Source organism: Calypte anna, chromosome 7 (genome assembly GCF_003957555.1).
Source record: "Calypte anna isolate BGI_N300 chromosome 7, bCalAnn1_v1.p, whole genome shotgun sequence".
In the NCBI taxonomy this organism is placed as follows: Eukaryota; Metazoa; Chordata; class Aves; order Apodiformes; family Trochilidae; genus Calypte; species Calypte anna.
The window spans coordinates 11871900-11895845 of NC_044253.1; the positions used below are offsets into that span (position 1 = coordinate 11871900).

Consider the following 23946-nt stretch of genomic DNA (forward strand, 5'->3'; position numbering starts at 1 on the left):
AGAGCACTTTCTATTCCTGTAGGTGTTAGAAATGGCATGGGGGTCAGTGCTTCAGTGCTGAGAGCTTTGAGGTGCTTCAGCTAATACAGTTCTGCCTAAAGGCAGATTACCAGTGTGATTTCTTGCTTTGTGTCCACTGTAGCAGGCTTTTGCCTCTAATGAAGGGGAAAATGTTTTTAAAAAGCCAGACTGGTTTGTTAATATGGCACATTGCTACAGTAGCAATTTCCTAGTTGCCATAAGAAAAGCATTCAGTTTTCCTATGAAAAACAAAGGAGGGCTTGGCAGGGACTTTTTCCCTGACATACTTTTGTCTTTTCCCTAAGAGAGCTCTTAGCACTCATTCTGGGAGGCTTCATTTTGCCTTGTGCTCCCGAGATGCAACTTGTCACCAGAGCTGTAGTGGGTCTGGTCCCCAGGTGATGCACAGAGGAATGATCTCATCAGTGCTTGTTTCCTTAAAGGCCGAGGACCTGGCTGTAAGTGTAAGTGCTTAGCTGGGGGCAATGGGAATGTACGGAATAGCCTGGCAGTGTTTGAGATATTTAACTGCGTGTTGCTGAGGAACCAAAGGCTTCAGCAGTAGTATTGCGGGGGTCTTGTTATGGTGTGGTTTTTTGTGAAGACACTAAGCACTGAGTTCTGCTATGCAGATACCTATACCCATAGGATGCTACAAAATCAGGACTACCTTTCTGAAACAGTGTTTGGTGCTGGTGGTTTTCAGCAGTGCTTGATGTAACTGAGACAGGAAACTGATGTAAACTGAGACTCTGCCTTCAGCTGCAAAGTCTCATGTGTACCATGTGTGCTGCTTCCTAGAGACTGAGCAGGGGCTGCAGCTCGTGTCAGTAGTGATTTACCTGCTGTGCTCTCCTGAGCTTTGTCCTTGTTCTGGCTAGAAAAGCCATTTGTGTTCCACAGCAGTGACTCTGCAACTTGGGATTCCCTCCGTGTGCTTTGGACTGAGCCCAGCAGTTCCATGCTGCTCCTTCTCCTCCTGGTTATGTGCAGTCAAGGACCAATGCAGGATGTTTGCAAAAGAAGGGGAATTTATTATTGGGGAACTCAGCCCCTTCGACTCCACTGAGCAGCTGTAGGGCAGGGAGCAGTGTGGCTGGGGCCTGACTCACTCTAATTTCTTCACTTAGGAAATACTTGTCAGCTTTCCTGAAGCAGATGTCCACATAGAATTGGTATCAAATAAGCCGCTCCCCTGAATTTTGGGTTGAGCAGTGATCCATAATTAATAGATGCTGCTGCTTGAAAGCTTTTTACAAGCAGTAGTTTAGAAATACTGGGGTGTACCCTGAGCTTTATGTGATGGTAGAGCAGCAGGGGGGATTAAGGAGATTAAGGTTGATTGCAGTTCTCCTTGTTCTCCAACCCCAGAAGACCTATGGGAAGTTGTGTTGCTCCTTGTGTTGTACAAGTAAGGTTTGCCAGAGACTCAGGTGGTTGGGACCATAGTGTGGGGATCGGTGACACTTCTTGCTCTCACCACAGTGAGGAAAGGAGACTCGTTTGTCCTGCAGGTCAGTATGGTGGTGCAGGATGGTGTTGGCATGGAGGTGCTAGGAAGATAAATGTCTAGGGTTATGTTTAACAGAGCCTGGGGTAGACTACAAGTGGTCTAGATCTGGGAACCTATCTGGATGGAGATGTGTAGGGCAGTTGGTGCTTCCTGGATTTTCCTTTGTGATAGTGGGATGGCATGAGAAAGCATGAGCAGCCTGGGCTGTGCTGCCTTTGGAGGGGAGCTCTTGTCATGGGCCATCTCCATGGGGCAGTGTGCCACAGGGGGCAAGGAAGAGCAAGGCATCGATGGTTGTACTGCCAGGAGAAGAGAAAAGCATGAGGTAGAAGAGACCAGGGAATGGGGATATAGGGATGAAAGCTGTTCTATGGTTTAAATCTTGTCAGGTCTGCTGCTGGTTGGATTTGCTGAGCTGTACATGCTGCGCTGTAAGGAGCCCCTCAGTGTTAATATCCTTCAGTGTGCAGCCTCTGGCCTCCCTGCTGAGGAAGGACAGCGTGCCAGGGATTTTCCTGATCTACTGTGACTGCTCATAGGTTCTGTCAGTGTTAGATCTGGTATTGCTTAGTGTGATCGCAGAGTTACTGGTCAGCTGTATAGGAGAGCAGAAAAACCTTTCGAAAGGTTTCTGTAGCTCTTTCCCCATTCTTCCAAATCCCAACCCAGGTATCTGGCCTCTCAGCAGTATCGTAAACAGAAGAAGAGTCACCATAAGACTTCTCTGTTTAGAAATTAGAGTTCCCACATTTATTACATTTTCTGTATCTCTTAAATTTAGGAGTCTATCTGTAAATGATGAGATATAAAAGGGGCATTTTTACTCAGGAAGCTTCTCCAAGAGATTGCAGTCCTTGTTCTAATGGGAAAGCTTAACAGCCAAACCAAATAGGTGCTCTCTTGAGGCATTGCTCTATTGAATGGCAAACCAATGGCCCAGTGTCCAGAACTGTTTGTGGATTTTGGAGGTGGTGTCTGTGACAGGGTGAATGGTATTACATGGATCATGAGAAACAACCCAGGAATAACTATTTCAAGTCTTCCCCTGTTCAGCTCTTTGACCGCAGCTTGCAGTCATGCCAGTAAAATCAGTTGTGCTGCTGTTGCCTCCTTGTTTGGTGTTTATATTGTGTTGTGTGGAATAGCTCATGTGCCCTGTGTCTGTACTGGGATTGCTGGGCTGGGGCAATTCACTCGTGTCACCAGAACAGATGTGATCCTGCCTTGGAACATGAAATGTTGACTGCTGGAAGGGCAGAAGGAGATGACTCCTCCAAGGTAGAGGTGGGACTACTTGTGCTCAGGTGGAATGCATCAGTCAGCATTTCATAAGCTAATTGCATGTTTCTTTGATAGGAATTTATTGTTGTTGTGCTGACTCAAAATATGCACTTGACTTAAAAGCTAAATTTGCACGTCAGCTAACTTAACTCTTGCTTGTTCTTATTCTGGGTGTCCAGTTCAGTTGTGGTGGATCTTTAATGTCTTGAGGACTTAGAACTGCTTCTTGTCTGATCAGTACTAGTTGTCAGGCAGGCAGTGATGGGGGCATCAGTCAGTGCTTGTTTGAAGCTTCTAAATGAATCTGAAGCATTCTGCTTTTTAACGAGTGTACTAAGTTGATCTAGAGTCAACTTAGTACACTACTTAGTCAAATAAAGCCCTGTTACTTGGGTGGGCAGTGTCGATGGCTCGCGTGGGAACGGGCTCTTAGGTGCCTTCAGCAGTGCTGGGGCCAAGTGTTTCTCCATAGCTTTATGAACACCAATATTTAGCAAAGTGTTAAAAAATGGTTGAGCTATCTTAAATTTTTGGCATATAGAGACTTAGAAGTGTGTTTTCCACCTTTCTTTCTTCCTCCAAGAAAATCCTCACAGACTCCAAAGTGAAGTAGCCAAGTCACAGAATCAGAGATGAGGAAACTGAGCACAAAACCAGCTGGTGACACAGCAGAGGTAGAAACTGCGTCTCCAGCATTCCTGCTTAGGTCCCAAGCTGCCAGATGTGGAAGGCTCAGCAGGAAGCTGGCAGGGTAAAACCATCCTATGGGAATGTGCTGCCCAGCCCATCGCTGATTCCCTGCAAGAAACCTGGGATAAAGGTTCAAGCAGCAGCAGCCACTGCATCTCTGCTGTGTGTGGCATGGTGCAGAGAGAGGGGAGGAAAGTGCCCAGCTCCCTGCAACATCCTGGAGCTGCCAGGATAGTGCTGACTGTTGGAGTAACCCAAAGCCATGGTTCTGGTCACTTGGTGCTGGATGGTGAAGCTTGTTCTTTTGCCCTTTATGGGAGGACTGCATTTAGGTGTGTCTTATCTTAAGCTGGGTTGGGTGCATCTATTTACCTGCCACACCTGGTCAACATCTACTGGTGGGCTGTTTGCTCTCTGGTATATGGAGCTGCCTGCAGGCCTGTGAACCCCATCCAGGTATTAAAGGACAGATGCTCGGAGTTCCTTGAAGTAAGATTTTTATGACCTCTTTGAAAAGAGGCCTTCTGTATTAAGAAGGGCTGTGTTGCATCCTGGCAACTGAAAAGAGTTTTGTTTAGTGGGAATGATGGTGCCTTGTCACCTGGCAGCTGGAGGGAAGCAAGAGAAGGGCTTGCTGACAGCCCTGGGTGGCTAGGAAAGTACTCTGAGACATTGCAAAGTATCAGCAGCTGTCAGTTGAGCTGAATACTGGATGGCACAAATTGCTTTATATTGACTGTCTTGGAGGGGAACCTCAGACACAAATGAGCAAAGAAACTGAGCTGGAGACTTGTGGCTGTGCTGCTGTGTGTTTCAGCAATGGGTTTGGGAGACCCGATATCACTTTGGGGCCTGAGTAAAGTAAGGGGCTAAAAGTAGCAGCTGATGACCTGGTATTTTCTTGCTTGAAGGCTGGGGGCCTCTGTGCACTAGAGATATAATGGTGAGTTGGAGCCCTGCCTTGCTTGGAGCACGAAGCAAAGCCCCGTGTTGATGTAAAGGCCTGGAATAGCTTCGTTTTATCAGCACTGCAGCGTTATCTGGAATTCTGGATGGAGAGCTGCCCTTGTCGTGCCTTGGCACAGAGCAGTGCCAGCCGACTGGCTCCCCTGATGGGGTGTGTGCTGCAAGATGACAGTGATGGCTGCCTGCTGCTGGTTTGTCACTGCGCTGGCCCTCCCCTCTCCTGAGGTTCCTCCTGGCCACCACTGTGTGTTAGTTCTGGCAGAACTGTGTTAATTCTGGCAGTGCTTGAGTAGCTGCTGTGGTGGTGAACTGAGGTGGGCTCTCACGTGCAGTCAACCCAGTGCAGGAAGGGCTGAAATTGAATTCACTCTGCATTAATTTGTCAGTCATGTCCTGGGTTTTCTGCTCTCTGCCTCCCTAGTGGATCATTTGATATCAATCCACACACAATTTCAACTTTCCACCTCTGACCTTCAGAGGTTTCAGAGGCACATCAGGGTTGAATCCAGCATGGAAAGGAGTAACATCTGTTCACCCCCAGTGGTTGTTTCCTCAATAGCTGTCCAAGCCACCACTGTAATCTATGCTAATTAGCTTTCCATTTCTTTAAGTACAACAGTAGAAAAGTCTTGGAAGGCTCAGCTCACCCTCCCCGTCTGATCCTGGGATGACCTGCAGGGTAACCGGCTGTGTTTGCACTGTGCCTGTGTTAATGTCTGAGTGATGAGTTCCCCTCGCTCTTTCCAGCTTGCAGGCAGTTTGAAGAAGAGATGGATCGCTTCCTCTCCCAGGATCAGATGTATCCGCGGGGCACACCTCCGTAATTGCAGGCACTGCACTTTTCCCCACGGAATGCTGCTGTGATGGGGCTCTCGTTGGGAAGCTGTGGCAGGCATTCAGAGTCCCAGTGACTTTTAAAAGTGTCTCTGAGCTACCAAGGGTTTACAGCCTGTCCTCCTGCTGGGGCTCTGCTGCTGTAGCACAGCCTGGAGAAGCCAAGCGAGCTGGCTGGCAGGCGGGCAGGGATAGGGCTGGAGGGAGCTGGCTCTGGCTGGGCATTTGTCACTGCTAGGTTAGATTCAATGTGCAAATGAAACACGGCTTACAAAAGCACGAGGAAAATTCTCCCTTGGCATAGGGGCAGATATTCTGGAGCTTGTTGGCATGCTGCAAATGATGTTGAATTAAAAAAAAGGACATGGTGGAAGGCTCTGTGATGGGAGGAGCTGTTTGGAGAAGGTGGAGTGGTGTGTTGAGAGAAGTCAGGTCCAGGTGGTTTTATGATGAGGAGGATTCTTTTCAGGAGCCATGACATGGAGTAGAGCCAATCCGGGAGCGAATCTGAAGGACAAGTTGCGGGTGGAGAACTTGGGTTATGAACTGACGGCTGGAGGGTGAAGCAGCTGCAGCAGCCACAGTAACCGCAGCAGGAAGGGGGAAAGGGGCGGCGCCGCTCAACTATTGACTGCGGCAGTCGAGTTCCCCTTCACTAATTGCTAACTGGTCGTATCTTCTGGCCCCGCAGCAGTTATAGCGCTGGAGCGGGGCGGGCGGCCGTGAGCTGCCCCAGTGCGGTTCCGCTTCGGTTCCCCTCCCTATTTCTGCGAGTTCGGTCGGGACCGGACCGCGGTTGGATCGCGCCGGGCACGCGCCACAGCGCAAGGTTCCAAAAATTGCGCCACGCGCGAGGCGGGCGCTGTGTGTGCTGTTTCAAGGCGTCAGCAGAGCTGCCCTCGCCACGCGCTCATCGGGCAGCCGCGCACCCCCAGATAAGGACGGTTAACGGCCCCTCCCGCGCGCCGCCGCTAGGCGAGGGCCGACCGCGCCCGAGGTGCGGGCGAGGGGCGCGCGCACCGCCCGCCCCCACTCCCCCGGCGACCGGCTCGGGGCCGCGCTCCGCTGGGTCAGAGCGGGGAGAGTCGCACCGGAGTCTCGGCTGGCTCCTGTTTGAGCCTTCCTGTCGGGTCTGGCGGCGGTACCCATAGTGCTCCGCGCCTGCCAGGAGTTTATTTGCATAAGGGGCTGGACAGCCGCGCAGGGAGGCAACGGGGGCGGAGCGCGCCCCCTGCCGTTCTCCCGCGGCGCTGCCCGGCTCCGCCGCCCCGACAGCAGCCACGTCCCTCCCTCCTTTGTGTGTGTGTGTGTGTGTGTGTGTACACGCAGAGGTAACGCTTTCAGGCATTACTTACCTCAGCACCCAACTAAAAGAGTAAGGAGAGCTGCCCTGTACCAGAGCTGTTACAATCTATAGGGTTTCGCCAGGTATTTCGATCCTAAGCCAGGCAGTACATTCAGGATACAATGTATTTCTGGTAGGTGATTAAATGAAATTAACCAGAGTGTGTTTTCTGAGCTGTAGCCTGTCCTGACACTGGTCTCAGTGCTGTTCCAAGTATGAAAGTTATGCTATGAAAGTGTTTGGTTTAGTTTCTACAAGTGAATAATTAGGCAGCTGTTAGTGCACATCATTTTCAAATTACAAGTTTAATAATTACATTTAATTAGAAATGTTAGTTACAGCAAATACTGAAGTCATTATTCATGTGGTATGTGTACATTGCACATATGTATGAATTCAGCACTGAGCAGCAATTACAGCTGTTGGCTTTGTCAAGTTCTTGGCAGTAAATTTTGGCACAGTAGGGAGCAGTAATTCTGGGGCTTTTCTGTTTGCAAACCACTCGCCTGGTTTGTCAGGAGCTGTGCAAGAAGAGCTGTGTGTGCCTGCATCCCCCTTACCTGGGCGGGCGGTGTCAATGGCTCGGGTGGGAAGGGGCTCTTGGATGCCTTCAGCAGTGCTGGGGCCAAGGCTAAAACACTATCTTGTCTGGCAGGTGGTTCTCCTGGGAATTGACATCCTTTCTGCACTAGTGTCCCGCTTGCAGGATCGCTTCAAAGCCCAGATTGGCACAGGTAAGGGCTGTGTGTGAGGAGTTGGTGTTTTCAGGCTCCGATGAAGGATGGGAGGGCTGGTACCTCCATTGGGTGGGGAGAGCAGAGGGACTGGGTTGCTGTCACAAGTTTTCTTCTGAGGGATTTGGATGTTTCTGTTTTTTGTCCTCAGTGCTGCCAAGTTTACTTGATAGGTTGGGAGACTCTAAGGACTCTGTGAGGGAGCAGGATCAGACTTTGCTGCTAAAAATCATGGAACAAGCTGCTAACCCTCAGGTATGGTTGACAACCCTTTGCAGTCTGAATGAGTGACTGGCTCCTTAGAAAGGAGAACTTTTTTCTGTCAGAGGGTTTTCTCCCGTGGCTCTATCTGACGGCTTCAGCTCCTTATGCTTTGTTAAAAGATACCTGCTTCATTTGAAAATCAGGATACACAAGAGTGTCAGTGGATTTCCAAAGTATGGGATGTGTGGATGTCAGAGTAATTGTAAGCTTGCTTTCTTTAAGGGAAGTATTTTTTGGCTAGTGGGGAGTTACTGTGGAATGAGCACAGAACAAAGAACTAGATCTGAAAGTATTTTTTTTTATTTCTTGTCATGTTCTGCTTGGATGAATGTAAAAGTGTGTGTCTCCTGGAAGAAAGAGTCTCTCTTCTCCACTCTCTTTTTTTCTGTCTCACTATCTTTTCTGTCTTCCACAGTACGTGTGGGACAGGATGCTAGGAGGATTCAAACACAAGAATTTCCGGACAAGAGAAGGGATTTGCCTCTGCCTTATTGCAACACTCAATGCGTAAGTCAGAACCTCCTGCAGACCTCTGCTATGTACATGTCTTTACTTTGTATCTCACACCAGTGTCCTTTGTTTCTTTATTCCCAGATCTGGAGCTCAGAGTTTAACACTGAGTAAGATAGTGCCACATATATGTAACTTACTTGGAGATCCAAACAGCCAGGTGAGCTTTTGGTGTGAGTCACTTGTAAAGGTTGTGCTGATTGTCTTGTTGGTGAGTGTGGAGCTCTGTGTTCTGGCTAGTAAAGTGTGATGGTGAACTCTGAACAATGAAGAGTTCCCCATGTAGGAAGGGAACTTCTGAACCTTGCAGCCTGAATGCTAGGGAGGCTGCAGGTATCCCTCTGGGTTCAGTGCAGCACCCTTCACCTTCAGAGAAGAATTGGTCTGGGCAAGGAGGTCAAATGGGACCAACTGAGCAGCCTGACCACATGCACTGCCAGAAACTGTACAGGCAAATGTTTAATAAAGGGTGGAGGCTGTGTAGGAACTGTAGATCAGAGATGCAAATTAAATGGAAGTGCATGCTGAAAAAAATTTGTCATTTAATGATTTCATTTCTATGTGCTTTTTTTCCTGCTCTGAACAGGACCTAACCTGAGATTAAATGCCAGTACGTGAGGTTACTGAGAAGAGTGGGGTAGGGAAGCAGGGTTCAAGCTAATGTCAAGTAACATGTTTACTAGAAGGTTTTTAATATCCCTGTTGTCCCCCTAGCACGGGTAACACATATGAGATCCAGGTTTGGAATAGATGTTTAGCTGGAAGGAAGCATGGGGTGGCCAAGTGGGGCATGGGCTTGCGCTGGCTCTGGAGCTGGGCATGTTCTCATGGCTGTCAGGGCCTCCCCTTGCTGAAGAGGAGGACAGAGTATGAAGCAGCCTTCCCTTGTTGGTTGTGTCAGCACATAGGGATAAACCTGCCACCCCAAGAAGTTTTGAGAGAAGTTTAATCCTCAGGGTCCTTTGTAGTTCTGAGTCAAAGCTGAAGCAAGTGGCTGCTCTTTTAGAGGACACTGGGTTTAGGACTTGGATTTGTTGCACAGACACCTTGGTCCTGGCATTGGTGAGCCAGGAGAAATCAGAGTTGGTGAGGGGATGGGGACACTCATTCCCTTCCCTACTCCTGGCAGGGTTCCTATCGCTGTTCCCTGATGCAGTGTGGAATGAGCCTGACCTCATGCCCATGACCTGGTGTCTCACCCCTGGAATGCCCATGCCCATGTCATTAGACACAAACGCTGTTAAAGCGGCTCCTGGTTGAAAAGCGCCGGGTGGCAGGGGCTTGTCCAGGGTTCTCCTGGAGCTGCTTTTGTGCTGCCAGGGATTTCCCTTGAGCTCTCGGAGAACTGATGCTCGGTCAATGCTGCCCTCTCTTGGTGAGAGATAGTGGAGAAACACAGATCCACGTCAAGCACACCGCTTCCCTCCTTTTGTTGTGGACACGAAAGCTGCTTGGGTGCTGCCCTTCGTCAATCCATGTGTTTTAGGATTTTTTTGTTTCAACTAATGCAGTTTAACAGCTTGTGTAACCCGCTATAGCAACTATATTTAAAGGGTGACCATGTTCTAAAAAACCTGAGCATTAAAGCTTTGTTACTGCTATGGTAGACTGAGGCAAGTGTGCTAGTGAGGACTCCCTGCCTTGCCCAGGCAACCATGGCTCTGATTAACCTGACATATACAGGAAGACATTGCAGATCCCGTGTGGGGACTTTCATGGTTGACTGCTCTGTGTCCTCTGGCTGGAAGGGACACACAGAGCTTGTTGGTGTGCCCTGGATGCTGGTGCATGAGATGCTGGTGCTCCCTGGTTCTGGAAGGCAGAGGGTGAGGCTGGGTTTGGGTCACTGAACACAGAAATGTGGGACTTTAACAGATCCCTCCTGAGCTGTGCCCAGAAGTGTCCTGCCTGGTGGTGCATGGGGCTGATGGGCAGAGAAGTGTGATCCTAAATAAGGGCTTTGGAAAACTTTTACATGGGAAGGCTGCAGAGTGGGACACCAGGAGTCAAAGCTTGGAAGTGAGGTTTATGTGTCTGCCTTTTGACTCTCACCTATAGGTGATTATACCTTGTGTCCACAAAATACTCCAGGGTATTCTGATGTGTGCAGGTGATTGGGTATCTGCTGGGCCATCTTATGTGAAACAGAAATGTACAGCTGCAGAGGTATTTCCATAGGCAAAAAATCAGGCTTGTGGCTCTTGCTCAGCAATGTTTTATAAATCAGTCTGGAAAACATGCAAAATTTATGGTGACTCAGGTGACCAGTTAACCCTGCCTCTGTATTTGGTTGTTACAGAAACATAACTTTGTAAGACAGCATCAATAATCAGTTTGTTTTATAACCTATAGCAGCAATATTGTGTCTGTGTGTGTCTGCTTGCTTTTTTTAATCCAATAACTTGATGTGTTGCACACAAAGGCTGGAATGTGGCAAAGGCAGCTGAGCTCCCTGCAGGCATCTCTACATATGAAATCTTTCATTGTGTGTCTTGACTGCCTTGTCAGTGAAATTAGACCTGCTGATACTGCTCGTATCTGAAATGCAGGGATGGAAGCTCCTTTGTGAACTCTGTGGTAATGTGGAGTGGCAACTGCTACTGCTGAGAAAGATGAACATTTCTTTCCCCAATGTAGGGCAGGGGTTTAGTTCTTTAAATTCTCTTTTCTCTCATTTCTCACATTCAGGTTAGAGATGCAGCAATAAACAGCCTTGTGGAAATTTACAGACATGTTGGTGAACGTGTAAGGGCTGATCTCAGTAAAAAAGGACTACCCCAATCCCGGTGAGTTGAAAATGTCCTTCTCTATTGGTTTTAGGCTGATTTTTATTCCCTTCCTTCCTTTAGAAGGCTTTAGGAGCTACACAATTGAACTTTTTCCTGTTTCAGTTTGTTTCATCCCACAAACACGTTTAATCAGGTTTCACTTAGTGTGGATCGTGTAGCTTTGCCAAACTGTGGCACAGCATTTATGTAAAACTAATACAATTACTATAGATGTATATATACTTAACTGGTTTAGGATTCAATGTATTTTTCCTGCATGCTCTTCTTATGTGGAGAGGATGCTTCAGAGTGTCCTGTGTATATGCAACTTCCAAGGTTGTCATCAAGAAGAAAAAAAAAAACAGTTAATACCATAAACAAACCAAAACTAAGACTATACCCAACCCCCATCCCTCTTCTTGTGCCACTTCAGGTGTGGTAACAAAGCTGCTCTGCAGTTTGTTGCAATCTCTGTTGTGCAGGATGGAGCAGATGGCATTCTGTGAATGCACACAATGTGGGGGAAGAGTTTGTTTTGGAGTCGATGTGCACATGGTGGGGGACACACACCAGGACAGTGCTGTTGCCTCTTGTTCCTTACTTGCTGTCACAATGTGGCTTAAAGTGATAAACTCTCTGGGAAGGAATAATGAGATGTGATAAGGGTCTTCTACTCCATCAGTCCTTTAACATGAATGGGAAAGAAGTGTCAGGGTCAGACATAAATGTCTTGGGATGCTTGGATTATTTTTATTTTGTTTTTTGTTTGTTTTTTCCTATGGTATTTCTGAAAATGGCCAAGGTAGACCAAGTAGTAATGAACTGGAAATGCACTTGCAACTAGAAATGTTACATCTTCAGTGTTTCCAGTATCTCGTGTCTCCATGGTACCATTTGTTTCCCAGTTTTTCTTATCAGCTGTTGCATATTGTGAATTTATTTTTAAATTTTAAAGTCACTTTCCTCCACAATGACCTTCTTGACAAGGCTTGCAATGATCCAAGTAAAGCAAAATTTAACATACAACATCTTAAACTAGATTCCTAAAAATTAAATCCAACTCCTCATTGTTATTTCTTTAACTTTCAAACAGGTTGAATGTAATTTTTACAAAATTCGATGAGGTCCAGAAATCTGGAAACATGATCCAGAGTTCAGGTGGTGAGTAGAAGTGTTTGTATTCTCTTTATGGTGTGTTTAGCAATTTTCAATTGGTGAGGCAATCAAATGGATACAGAGCAAGCATTCTGCTAGGGAAAAGTATGAGTGATTGTTCAGAAATATAAACACAATTTTTGCAGCAAAAAAAATGATGCTTGATTAGTCCCCTGCCACCTTAGTAGTATCAGAAGAAGAATAAAGCATTAAGTTTTGATAACATAAGGTGTTGTTAGAGCTGTCCTTTTCTTTCTGAGTTTCATTAGGGAAATACATCTTCTCTTTTCAAGTCTATGTGCATCTTTGTTTAAATTGCTCATAAGGTGAAGGGATGGAATTTATGAACTTATGAATTGTTCATAAGTTAATTTTAAGAAAATAACCTTTTTCAGCTTAATGCCCTAAATAGCATGGTACCTATTAATATAGTAACGTTCCATTTAGAACTCATTGTTTAGGGGTTGTATATTGTATTTCCTAAGTTTGTGTACCTTGCATGTTTACCATGGTCAGTCTTAATTCTTTTTCTTTTGTCTGAGACAAATAATTTACTTACTGTAAAACCAAGTGTTTATTACTACTTTTCTTATACACAAACTTATGAGAGAGATTTTTAAGTATCACTCATTTTTTAGGAACAGATTTTTTAGAGAATTCTTGGTGAGGAAAATTCACTTTTCTGCTAATGTTAGTAGAGGAGAGATGAAGAACGTGGGTTCAGTGCTGGGGGTTCCCATTAAGCTCACATCCTTCACAAGTCCAAGGTCTCTAATATTTCCCACCATGCTCCCAGAACTCAAGAGAACTTTAAATAAGAAAAAATACTTCTTTCACATCGAGGCAGTATTCTTCTTATCCATTTTAAAATATGGCAAATATAATTCCTCCAGGAAATAGAAAAGTCGACTTTTTGAAAATTCTGATGTTATAGTTTGGATTAATCCAAAACGTGATGTGCTACTCTCTTGTGCATATGGGAGTGCTGAAGACCTAGTGTGAGTTCCTCTGTGATGGAATGGGTTAAAACTATACTTTTACATAACAGGGGAAAATATTGGCTGTATAAGTAAATGAGGCTTACAGAGGCAAAAAAAAGTGCAGTTGAGAAACAAATGTCCTTGCATTTTTTAAAAAAGAAAGGAAGGAAATATCTAATCCCTAAACAAGCATCTTATAACCTCCAGGTGTTTGTTAAAACATTCTAGCTCAAACTGAACAAGTTTACTGCTGATCCCATTTCTCTGCATTCCCCTTGGCAAGGCTGAGGTAGAGGTTTTGTAGTGTTAAAATGGGTTTTCAAAAAAGAAAATGTTAATTTGATGCATTGTTGCACTATGCAGACTGCTGTTGTCTGGAGTTCAAGGACATGGTATTTGTGCACCATGAAATGTGTTGCTACAGGGTCATCTGAAACACATTCTGTGGTGGGATGATGACTGCGGGTGGGATTTTTGCTTCCTTTCTTTTCTAGGGGCTTGAGGAAAGATTTTGGAGCTGAATGTGCTCTTAGGTAAATTTAAGGTATGTTTACAGAGGGGTTTTCTAATGCAAATGAGGATGACTGAGCAGAAAACTGAGTATATCACAACAGATTAGAATAGTATTTAGTATGAAAAAGGTGAGAGATATGTAATAATAAAGTTCAATTAAGAGCAAGAAACTGGAGCTAACTTAAATTTGCAAAATGAGTTTTAGCTGTGCAATAATTTTTGCATGTGTGTCCTGGAACACTACCAGACACATCACTTGTTAATGTGATCACTTGTGGGCTTTTGAGAGGTAGCTTTTGTCTGTAGACTAAGTATCCTAGTGCATGCTCTGGTGTGATTCAAGGCTGCTGGCACACTGAAGATATCAAAAGAATCAAGATGGGACAATGGGGATGAACTTTTCTGGGCTGACAGCTCATTCCAAGGAAGCAAACATTCAGTTTTAAAATTAAGGAAGGATTCCTTAGGAACGTTTTTTTCTGTAAGTGGAAGCAAAGCATGTATGTGTGTTACATCTGCTAGTTTTGACAATTATTTTTTCTGTCTGTACCTCTTCCTCTGTCACTGCCCAGATGAATTTGAAGATTTAACTTTCTTGTATATACAGTGCCTGAGAGCTCCTTACACACCCTGTCTCATGTCCTTGACCCCATCAACAGGCTTTTTGTGCTTCCAGGCACAAGTACTCCTTTCTTTCCACCTGCTGATATCTTGCTATCCTTGCCCATGCTGTGGCTGGATGCAATCCCTAGAGCCAGTGTGTTAGCTTTTCTCCTCTGCTGAATCTCCTGTGAGAACACTGAGACCAAAAAGTGGCCTGGGAAATGGAGTTGGGAAAGTGGAGGAGTGTTAATGGGTCAAAGAGAGCAAAGTGGGGAAAGGATAGAAGCTCCCACTACTCTTAATGGGTTCTTCTCAGCTTCCCTAACAGTACAAAGAGTTTGCAGCTGCATCAGTTAAATTTAAAATATTCTCATTTGTGAAGTTAATAATTAGGACACTAGTTATTAATATCCCTTTTGTGTGTTTGAGGGTTCAATTTCCTGGAGTGCCATAGGCTTGTTTGTTGTTTCTTCCCTGTCCTCCACGCACAACACCAATAAAGCATGCATACTCCCTGTATCTCATATGTCAACAGCTCTGTGTGACTTCCAGTTTATCTTTTTTGAGGTTGTATAAGCCACTGGGGGAGGCTTATCTTCATCCACAGTCACAAGTTTTATTATGGCCTAAAGACAAGTTAAGGTGGTCAGGTTTCTTGTATCCCTGACGCCTCCTGCAGCCATTGAACAAAGGTGACACTTTCAGCAGCTGTCAAAATGGCCAGGAAAGATCTTGATAAATATTGCACATTCAAAAGGTTTGCTTTTCTCAGGAAACAGCTGTCTCAGTCTTGTTAATCCTTGGGGCCTGGCAGAGTAGGGTATTGATGATGAGGCTGTCTGTCTGTCATCATTAGTACCTCTCCTTTTAGACTGTGCCACTGCTGAGTGCCAGAACACACTGCTGACACTTTAACCTTCACGTTCCGTGGCCTGGATCAGATGACTTCAGGGAATATGGTGGAGTTTGACTGTCTTAAAAGCTCATGTTAGTCCCTCTCTGTAGCAGACGTGTCCTATTTCGAGCTCTGTGCAGGCTGTGTGAGCATCCCAGAGGTTTTGGGAGGCTGAGTGTAAGTGCAGACTGCAGTCTGTATGCCCTTGTCAGCATAAAATGTCACTGTGGACGGAGAGGAATCAGCTCCCTGGTGACCTGAGCTGCTCCTGTGTTGGTGTGCACTGGACCCAGCTGAAAAGGAACAGGCTTTGCCCTCAGGGGAAGGGCTCTCCTGTTTGGGGTTAATGCATGCCTCTGAAACAAAGTTTAACTGGAGCTGTATCCTGACTCAGCTGTATGGTGTATCGAGCAGAGATCAGGTTCAACTTTTTAATGTAGTAGTCTTATGAGTGAATATAGTGATTCTGTGATTTTCTAGTGAGTAACCAAGAGCATGTTGTTGGCTCAAGTACCACTTGTAACAGAGCCCTGGCTCAGGAGCACTGGAGTTGGGATAATTGCAAGACTTGGAAGTGGTTGTCAAGCCTGACTTACTGCAGAATGTAGTGGTACTGGGCAGGTGGGAAAGCTACTGTGCCTTTTAAAATGGTGAAAAATGGTAAAAGAACTGGTCGAAGAATGATGACTAAAACTGGTCTCTTAAACCTATGGCTACTGTTTGAGATAAGCTTCGTTAAGCAGATCACTTAAGGTGGAAATAAAAGAAAGCAACTGCAGCAGCATTTTTTTGTATAGGAGGAGTAAGTTGGGTGTTGAATAGTCTGTAAACTGTTGAAAATTACTTAAATAATGCTTTCCAAGACACAAATGAAGAGAACACTCTTAAATCTACCAGAAAAGGTGGTTAAAATAATAGGGCATTTTCTGATTCCCATGAATAAGTCTAATGAATCAACTCTAATTTTAAGTCTGAAAAATAAATTCTTATATTTACTTCTCTATTTAATATACTGTGGTCCATTAGTGTGTCTTTGAGTTTACCTTTAATGGCCTGATTGTTGTTTTGGTTAGGTTGTGTTTTTATTGCTTGGTTAATAGAAGAATCAAATGCATAGTGGAGTGGGGGAGGTTTGCATGGTAATCTGATGTTTCATTAAGTCAGGGGGAGGCCTTGCCAGGCTGAAGTATGCTGCTTGTTGCTTAGGCTACCAGCAACCCTTACAACTAGAATCTGAAGCTAAAAATCCACATTGGATTTCTCGATGATTCTCGCTGCATCTCTGTTTTGTTATTTGGCATATAATTAGTCAGGCTCTTGAAACAAAAATTATAGTTTTCCCCCCTTTGGGCTTTCAGCAAGCTAATTATTTTCTGTGTAACTGCTTTTGCTAATTATGCAGATGGCTTGTTCCCCTGGGACAAATACATTTTCAGCATGAAAGAGCCAATAATTGCCAGCTAGTCAGCTGCTATTTTCATGTGGCATTGTGTGGTGATCTCTAGTTGGATGTAATACAAAGAAATTATTGGACATAAGCAGAGATTCCAAGAAATTCACGATGCGTGGATTTCCTTGCTGTTACATCTGGAAGGACCTGAACATAAAATGTACAATTTTTCCACGGATTTGAATTGACTTTGGATCAGACCTGGTCTCCAGAAGACTTCATTATAAGGTTTCAGGACAGATTAAGAACGAAATAAGGGATCTACCGAGAGATACAGGCTGGTAGGAAATGATCTAAACCAAAGCTATTAGTAATAAAAACATTGTGGTGTGTTTTTATGCTCTTGATCATTGCCATATCATAATATAACATTCATTGTATAGCCTCTCTTATATGTAAGCCACACAATTTTGGGGAGGTGCTTTTACACTGGTGTGTGCAGGGATGCTGCAGTGGTGTCCCAGTATGCTGCAGTGTGGGTAAGGAGTTTTCCCTTTGGGAGAACAAGGTTTAGGGATAGTTGAGGTGACAGTGGTGTTGGGCTACAAGGAAATTAAAGCAAGGGATCTTAAAGCCAGAAGTCTCCAGCCGAGACCTCTGCCTCACAGGTACTTGCACAGAGTGAGGATGCAGTTTTGGTAGCTGCCTGTGTAAGTATTCTAAGAGTAAGCAGATTAATTAAACTGCTAAAATAGTAAATTAAGTAATTCCAATTAGTGAAAGCCTATGAAGAAGGAGCCATGTTATTCTTGAGCAGAACTGCTCCTGTATTTGTGATACTGCTTAAAATAAACATGCTATTTGTTAAATGAATTCTGTTTATGATGTAGTTGACAACTTGGAGACAATTAGATGGAAAGTGAAACTATTCTAGATTCCTGTGTTTTGCTGGTAATAAAGCAGTCACTGAAATGCTATTTTGATATTTATTATAAGGAGGAGGAGAAATCACCCAGACTTGCCAAGCATTGCCATGTGTCTGAGTGGGATGTTGTTTGTTTGTCAACACACATCCAAGCAGCAGCATTACAGACTAGAAGGGGGGGGGTGAGCCAACAAACATTGCACTCTGCTTTTCTGTGTTCATACCTCCTCCTGCAATTCAATTCCCATTATGGTTTGTTTCCTATGAATACTGTTTTCAAACTGAAATAGAGAATTAATTTCATTGATTTAGCAATCCTGGGGAATTAAAAAAGGCAAGGAAATGCCCCTTAATCTGCATGGGGGCTGAGAGAGCAGTAGTGTCTGAATGATACTTGAATGAATGCTGTTAGCTGATAGAACACCCTTGTGGAAGGCATAAATGAGGAAGATGAGCTCTGCTCTGTTTGTGTTACACAATTTGGTAAATAAGCCTACTGCTGCCTCCTGGGCTGGAAAATGTAGAAGGGAGGGATGTGAGCAAGCAGGCACAGGAGGACACATGATGTACAGCTGAGTGCTGAGCAGGCTTTTTATTTTGGAGGAGGGGTGGCAATCATCTGCCAGGTCACACCGAGAAGAAGTCGTGCAGGAGGGTGGAGGGTTTGCTGGTGGTTGAGTTGCTGAGACATGTACTGTAGGGCTGCTCCTGGAGCACAGTGCTCTTCTCCATCATCTCACAAGCACTGCAGATAATGACTACAGGCAAAGGTAGGTGCTGGTGGATGTGCCACAGGGATGGATGGGTTTGTTTATGTCTGAATGTTGCCTCAATATTTACCTTTAATTTCTTTTAAATTATGTGAAGAGACGGAAGCAATCTTGCAGTAGAAGTGAAATTTGAAAAAAAATTAGCTTGTAAACATCTGTAGCCTGGTAGCATCAAGCTCAGTTTAAGCTTCTGTAAAATATGAAAAATAACCTGTTTGGAGTGAAGGAAGAGGATGTATAAGGGAATAGAACAGGTTGTGAGAGGTGAAGGACAGGTATTTTCAGACACCCTTCCTGTGTCTGTGATGTTTTTGAGTGATCACTGAGGCTTTAATTTTGTAACTGCTTCCTTTTGCAGCATCAGTTGGGAAGATTATTTAAATGGGTTATAAGCACTTCTGAAATAACATTGAATCATAGCTCCAAGAACATGCCAGATGGAGACATCACTGGCTTTTCTCCATTTTTGTGTTTTAACTGTGTTTCTGTAACAAATGATACCTACAGAAGCTAGAGAGGCTGGAAATGGAAAAGGTGAAGTGGAAAGGCAGAGAAGCTCTGTATTTATTCACCTGTGAAGAATTAATTTGTAGAATGGAACCATGTATTGCATTTAATTTTGGTACATCAGAAGCTGGCTTTCCTCTTAAGCTTTAGGGGAAATGATTTCTGTTAGGTATATTTGCAAAAGCTGTATCTTTTTCTTCCCCCTCTTCTCTCCATTCAGTGTACCTGGTTTTTTGTTGAAAACCTTATTACCCTGTGGATGTAGTAGATGAAATTTCGGAAGTCTGAGACTGTCAGTATCTGAGTTCTCTAGACCTTGGGTTGTAATGATATTTATTGTCTAAAGGTATGATTAACTGGCAGGAATTTTTTAGTGGATCAGAAGATGGAAATCACCTGGGCAAACTGAATGCTGTGGACTTGATTCTGCAGGTGACAGTATGTGCCATCTTTGTAGGCAGTTCTTAATAGTTAGGAGTTTTGATACTTTTGGAATGTTACGGTTTCACAATGCTCTTCCAAGGCAATTATTACGTGTATTTTCAAGAGGAGGCAGGGGATGCATGTGTGGGTGAGCAGTCAGTAAATGTCCGCCAGCTCTAGGAACAAAATACTAAAACTGATTCTCCATCTTGTCCTGAACTACATCACCTGTCACTGGACAGTGTCACCATTCACAGCTGAGACCTTTTCAATCTGGCTTCTCCTGTCCAGATCAGTAGAGGAGATTGAAAATAACATTTTTCTAATTGCATTGTGTTGTGTTTCTAATTGCATTCTAATTGGCATTGTGTTGAATAATTTATGTACCTAACTAAACACGTATGTGCTTGTTTTTTTAAAATCATCATGCCTTATTAACAACATTAATCATGCTGGGAACTTCTCAGCTTTGAAAAATCAGTTAGTGGAATGAAAAGCCTGAGACCATAAGCCAATTGGTCTTACCTGCTGGGAAATGTCTGACCTCCAGGTCACCATTGGTTTTCTGAACTGTGGTAGTAGCAAATGTCAGAAGAAAATGAAGTATGTCTTGTTAGTGCTGTTGTGTCTTCTGGACCTTGACCCTACGATTCCCTTGCAAGGAAGCAGCAGACCAGAGTTAACTTTGGTTGATGTGTGATCATGACCTCCTTAACCCTGATGGTTTTATATGAATGCAGAAATGCTCTTTTGGCAGAGAGTTGGTGTAACCAAGCAGAAGCATATTACCACTGCATTTCATGGTATTTCCAACAGACATGAAGAAAGGGTAGGCACTAAAATGTTGAGATGATGGTGTGGACCTCATGAGCAAAAGGATAATGTGCACAATTCCATTAGCACTGATGGAAGCCAAATGCATGAGTATCCTGCTCATCTGGAGATGAACTTGATGCAGAGCCTGTTCTCTTCTTCCCATTTGGTAACAATGCCATGTGGAGCAGAGGGACCTCTCTGGTTATCTTAGAAAACACGTGAAACTTGGAAGATGTTGCAGGGATGAATCCACAGTCCAGTGTCCATAAATAGTATTGAAACACATTAGAAAAGATCCCACACCCACCACAGGGAAACTGCAGTAACATCTGGTAAAGCTGCAGTGCTGATCACATTTCAGTAATGCTTAGTAGTGTTGGTGTGTTCTCTGCTGTGATCTTTCCCTCTTTTTTTTTTCCATGTCTTTCTCTGTCAGGTTGGTTTAATATGTAAACCAGAACCCTCAAATCTGCACTGGTCATTGTCTTTAAAGTCTCTGGACCAGTCTCCTGGTATCTTCTATGCTGTTTTGCCCTGCAGTCTTTGTAGATATTCCTCTCAAAAAAGTTTAGGGGTCAAGGCAATATTAACTCCAGTTACATTTTGGCATGAAAGGAATAACTCTACATCTCAAATTTTATCTGTTGGCATTGTTATTTATTATGCACAGCATCTCGCAGGGGCAGATTTATCATGTGTGCACACATATTGGTCATTGTGAAAACAGCAGGGATTTTAAGTCAGCCTTTTAATTCTCAACAATTCTCTGAGAGATGGGAGTGCAAGTTAGTCAAAATATACTAAAGGAAGGTTGGCTTGCTAAGGGCAACCTGGTGTGAGTAAAAGGTATCCCATAAATATATTTTGCAATTTTGTGAAGTTTATTTGGGTTGTGTTTGCTGTACTTCAACAAGAACTGAAGATGGAGTGTGTGAAATACAGAAACAAAGTACTTCACTGAGCACAAGTGAAGGTATCACATGCTTTCTGCTGCTATGAAAAGAATTACAAAAGTGTTCTTGACAGGAAAACCTTGCCTGAGGCTCACAAATAATTCAGTCTCCACAAAAAGCGATGGATGAGGGGAAGGCTTCCTTCCCTCTTTTTGTATATTGGCTGGGTGCTGAGTTCCTGAGAATAGTCTCCTGATACTTCTTACAAGCAGATGCTCTGGGCTGTTTTTATATAGAATCATTGTCCCAGTTAGACTTAAATTGCTGCCCCTAATCAGCAGCCCTAGCAATGGCAGAAGACTGCTTGGGAGAGAGATGAAATTTCCTGCACCTCTTGTGGAGTACTTTGAATTCCTGTGCTGCTGCTCTCATTTCTTTGAGATTTGCTTTCAGATTGAGCATGTAACCAGCAAACTGAGCTCAGCTGCTGTAATTAGCAGCCTCTGAGGACAGCAGTCACTCTAAGGTGAACTACAGGATAGACTTTTAGGAGCAGTAAGAGTAGGAGACAGGTTTCTTTGGTGCCAAAGAACCTCCCTGCCCTTGCAGAACAGTGTATGTACAGTGTAACCATGGGAAGAGTAACTGAGATTTTATTCAGGTGTCCAAACTGCGAAACACCTGGGTGATTCCTGAAGAACATAGGAAAAGATGCTTGTAGGCTTGAAGGCCTTCTCATGCTTAGTCACTTTTTGTCTTAAAATAATTGACTTCAGGCTGAATGAGATCTGACTACCAAGTCCATTTCTGAGAACAGTGTACTGCTACAGATGGTGTATCCAGTTTTAATACAGAGTGGTAGAACAATAACTGCAATTGCAGCCTTGTGAGTTGAGGGCATGAAGAGGACCTTTTTTCCAAATGCAGAATTGGACAAGTGCTCGTTTGTTGCTCTGTTGGGAAGTACAGTGGATGCATTGTCTGTGCTTGGCCCTGGTCAGGCAATACATTGCCCTCCTCCTTCATTATGTTTGGCTGAAGTGTTTTGTTTGTAACTTAGATATAGTAATGTGAAATAGAGCAAAACCAAACTATAATAAGTAAAAGTGTTCTATTTTTTGTAGTATTAAGACAGCAAATGCTGTATAATGACTGGTTTCTTGTGCTTGCTAAAGGAATTAATGCTGCCCTGGTGCTCTGTCAAAGGAATCTTTTTGTTGTATTGTGCAGAGCAGTTCAAGCCTCTTTTCTTTGTTCCCCTGAAGCCCAAAACTGCAGACAGCTCTGAATAATCCTGGCTTGGTTTACACCCTACACGTAGCCTGCAGGGAGTTCACTGCAGCCAAACCATCATGAAGGAAACTGCTAATGGCTGCTGCTTCGCAGTTGGCCTTCAGAGTCAAGTCAGGTGAATTTTATCACAAATAACACACTATAGAGGAAGAGATAAATACCTTCATTTACTGTACAGTGTCACCTGAACCGCTTTTCTCAAGAATGACAAAGCCTATAGCAACTACATTTCATATACAATCTATAGCAACTTGTTCCTTTTCCTGTTGCAGACTTGTCCCACCTTGCTGTAGAGCTCCTCAAGGCCCCACGAACATCCTGTAGATGCTTGACAGAGAAATTTCTGGTATTGGATGCAGATCTTAATGTCCAATGAATGCAGAGCATCTCTGGGCTTCATTAGAGACTAGGATGGATAGTTTGGGATGCTTATACACAGATATAGGAAGGATACATTTATACCATTTTTCATTTTAGTTTGTATCTGTTTCCCTTGTTAATGGAGTTTCTATTTATTTCACTGGGAAATGAGTGGGGCTTTTGTTAACGGCTAGTTGACTATATTGTAATAGCCTTTTTTAGGATTTTTAGGCATGATTGCTCCTAGTCTTTCAGAGGGAAGGGAGGAATAAAAGTTTAATGTATGAAACACGGTTTGCACTGCTTCTCCTGGTGTTTCCTTTATGCTGTTGGTGTTGTCTCTTCTAGCACTGGTGCTGCCTCCACCTCTGTGTAATGAGACTGACCCCTTTGGGCGTGGGGTAGAGAAAAGATGACTACATCTTTAAGAAATGATGCATATATTCCATGTACATCTCCCCTGAGTAATGAGAACTCCTATCTTGTTGGAGTTCTGGCTCATAATGAGACCTGACGTTTCTAATTAGGTCTGCTTTTTTGAAGAATGAATCTAACTTTATTCCTGGTCCTTTATATTTCTCCCTCTGACACACACCTCACTGCACTTCAGTTCTTGCTTGTGAGCTGGAGGGATCAGGCACAGTCCAGGGGCCAGCCCTGGAGAGGCTGGGGCTGGGCATGCTCCTCTCCTGCTGCAGCTCTGCCAGTGCACTTCAGCTCCGATTTATGCTCCTGCTGTTTGAGCTCTGGGGCTGGGAGAAACCGAATCTGCAGAGACTTCTAATCACATGGAGCTTCTGTGATGCGGAGAGACAGTCACGCTCCTTTTCACTGGAGACCTAAATAAGATCTGATCCCAGCTTCCACAGGCAAAATGTTTATGCATCACCTCACTGAAACTTATTCTCTGTCCCCTCCCCCTTAAGAATCTTTGTACTTGGTTGGTTTTTTTTTAGGTTTTGTTTTTTTTCTTTCTTTTGGTGGTGTGCTGGATCTTTTCTCACAGCAGAGGTCTTGCTCCAAGGGTCTGAGTCTGGGGTGGGTCTTGTGTATGCATTGTGTGCTCCTTGCTTACTGTTCTTATTCATATTGTTTCCTGAAGCCTATTTATTACCATGGGCTCTAAAGCAGTCTCATACCTCTTTGTATCCAAGCTATTTCTTATTTATTGCAGAGTCGTGTAAGCTGCTCTGTGCGCTCTGTTTCCTGAAAGTGTGGGAGATGTGGTAGCACACAGGGGCACTGGGCACTTTGTGACAGAGGTGGGACTGTGCAAGGTCCTGCTGAGCAATTTGAGATAAACATGAAGCCTTTATTTTATCTAGTTAATCAGCATTAAACCCCTAGTATTTTGTTTGAAACTCCTTGTGGGGAAGGTGGTTTCTTGACAACCATGGGGAACAATATATAAACCAGCCAGGGTGCTCCCATTACCTACAAGAAGTTCCCTTCTGGGCCTCTGGTGTGTGCCCAAGGAAATGATTTAGTCCTTTCCAA

General features: G+C 44.3%; 1 protein-coding gene and 1 non-coding gene across 8 annotated transcripts in view; one reads left to right on the forward strand and one right to left on the reverse strand.

The window, feature by feature from the left end:
* The window catches only part of CLASP1 (cytoplasmic linker associated protein 1), a 177558-nt gene that overhangs the window by 41090 nt on the left and 112522 nt on the right, over positions 1-23946 (forward strand). For all 7 annotated transcript variants that reach the window (XM_030454748.1, XM_030454749.1, XM_030454750.1 and 4 more), the window contains exons 3-8: positions 7306-7384; positions 7536-7639; positions 8064-8155; positions 8243-8318; positions 10847-10944; positions 12020-12087. In XM_030454748.1, coding sequence (XP_030310608.1) covers positions 7306-7384; positions 7536-7639; positions 8064-8155; positions 8243-8318; positions 10847-10944; positions 12020-12087 — 517 coding nt within the window. The remainder of the gene's footprint in view (positions 1-7305; positions 7385-7535; positions 7640-8063; positions 8156-8242; positions 8319-10846; positions 10945-12019; positions 12088-23946) is intronic.
* On the reverse strand, positions 6134-6251 carry LOC115598616. The gene has a single exon (XR_003987780.1). It is a non-coding gene; the product is annotated as a U4atac minor spliceosomal RNA (small nuclear RNA).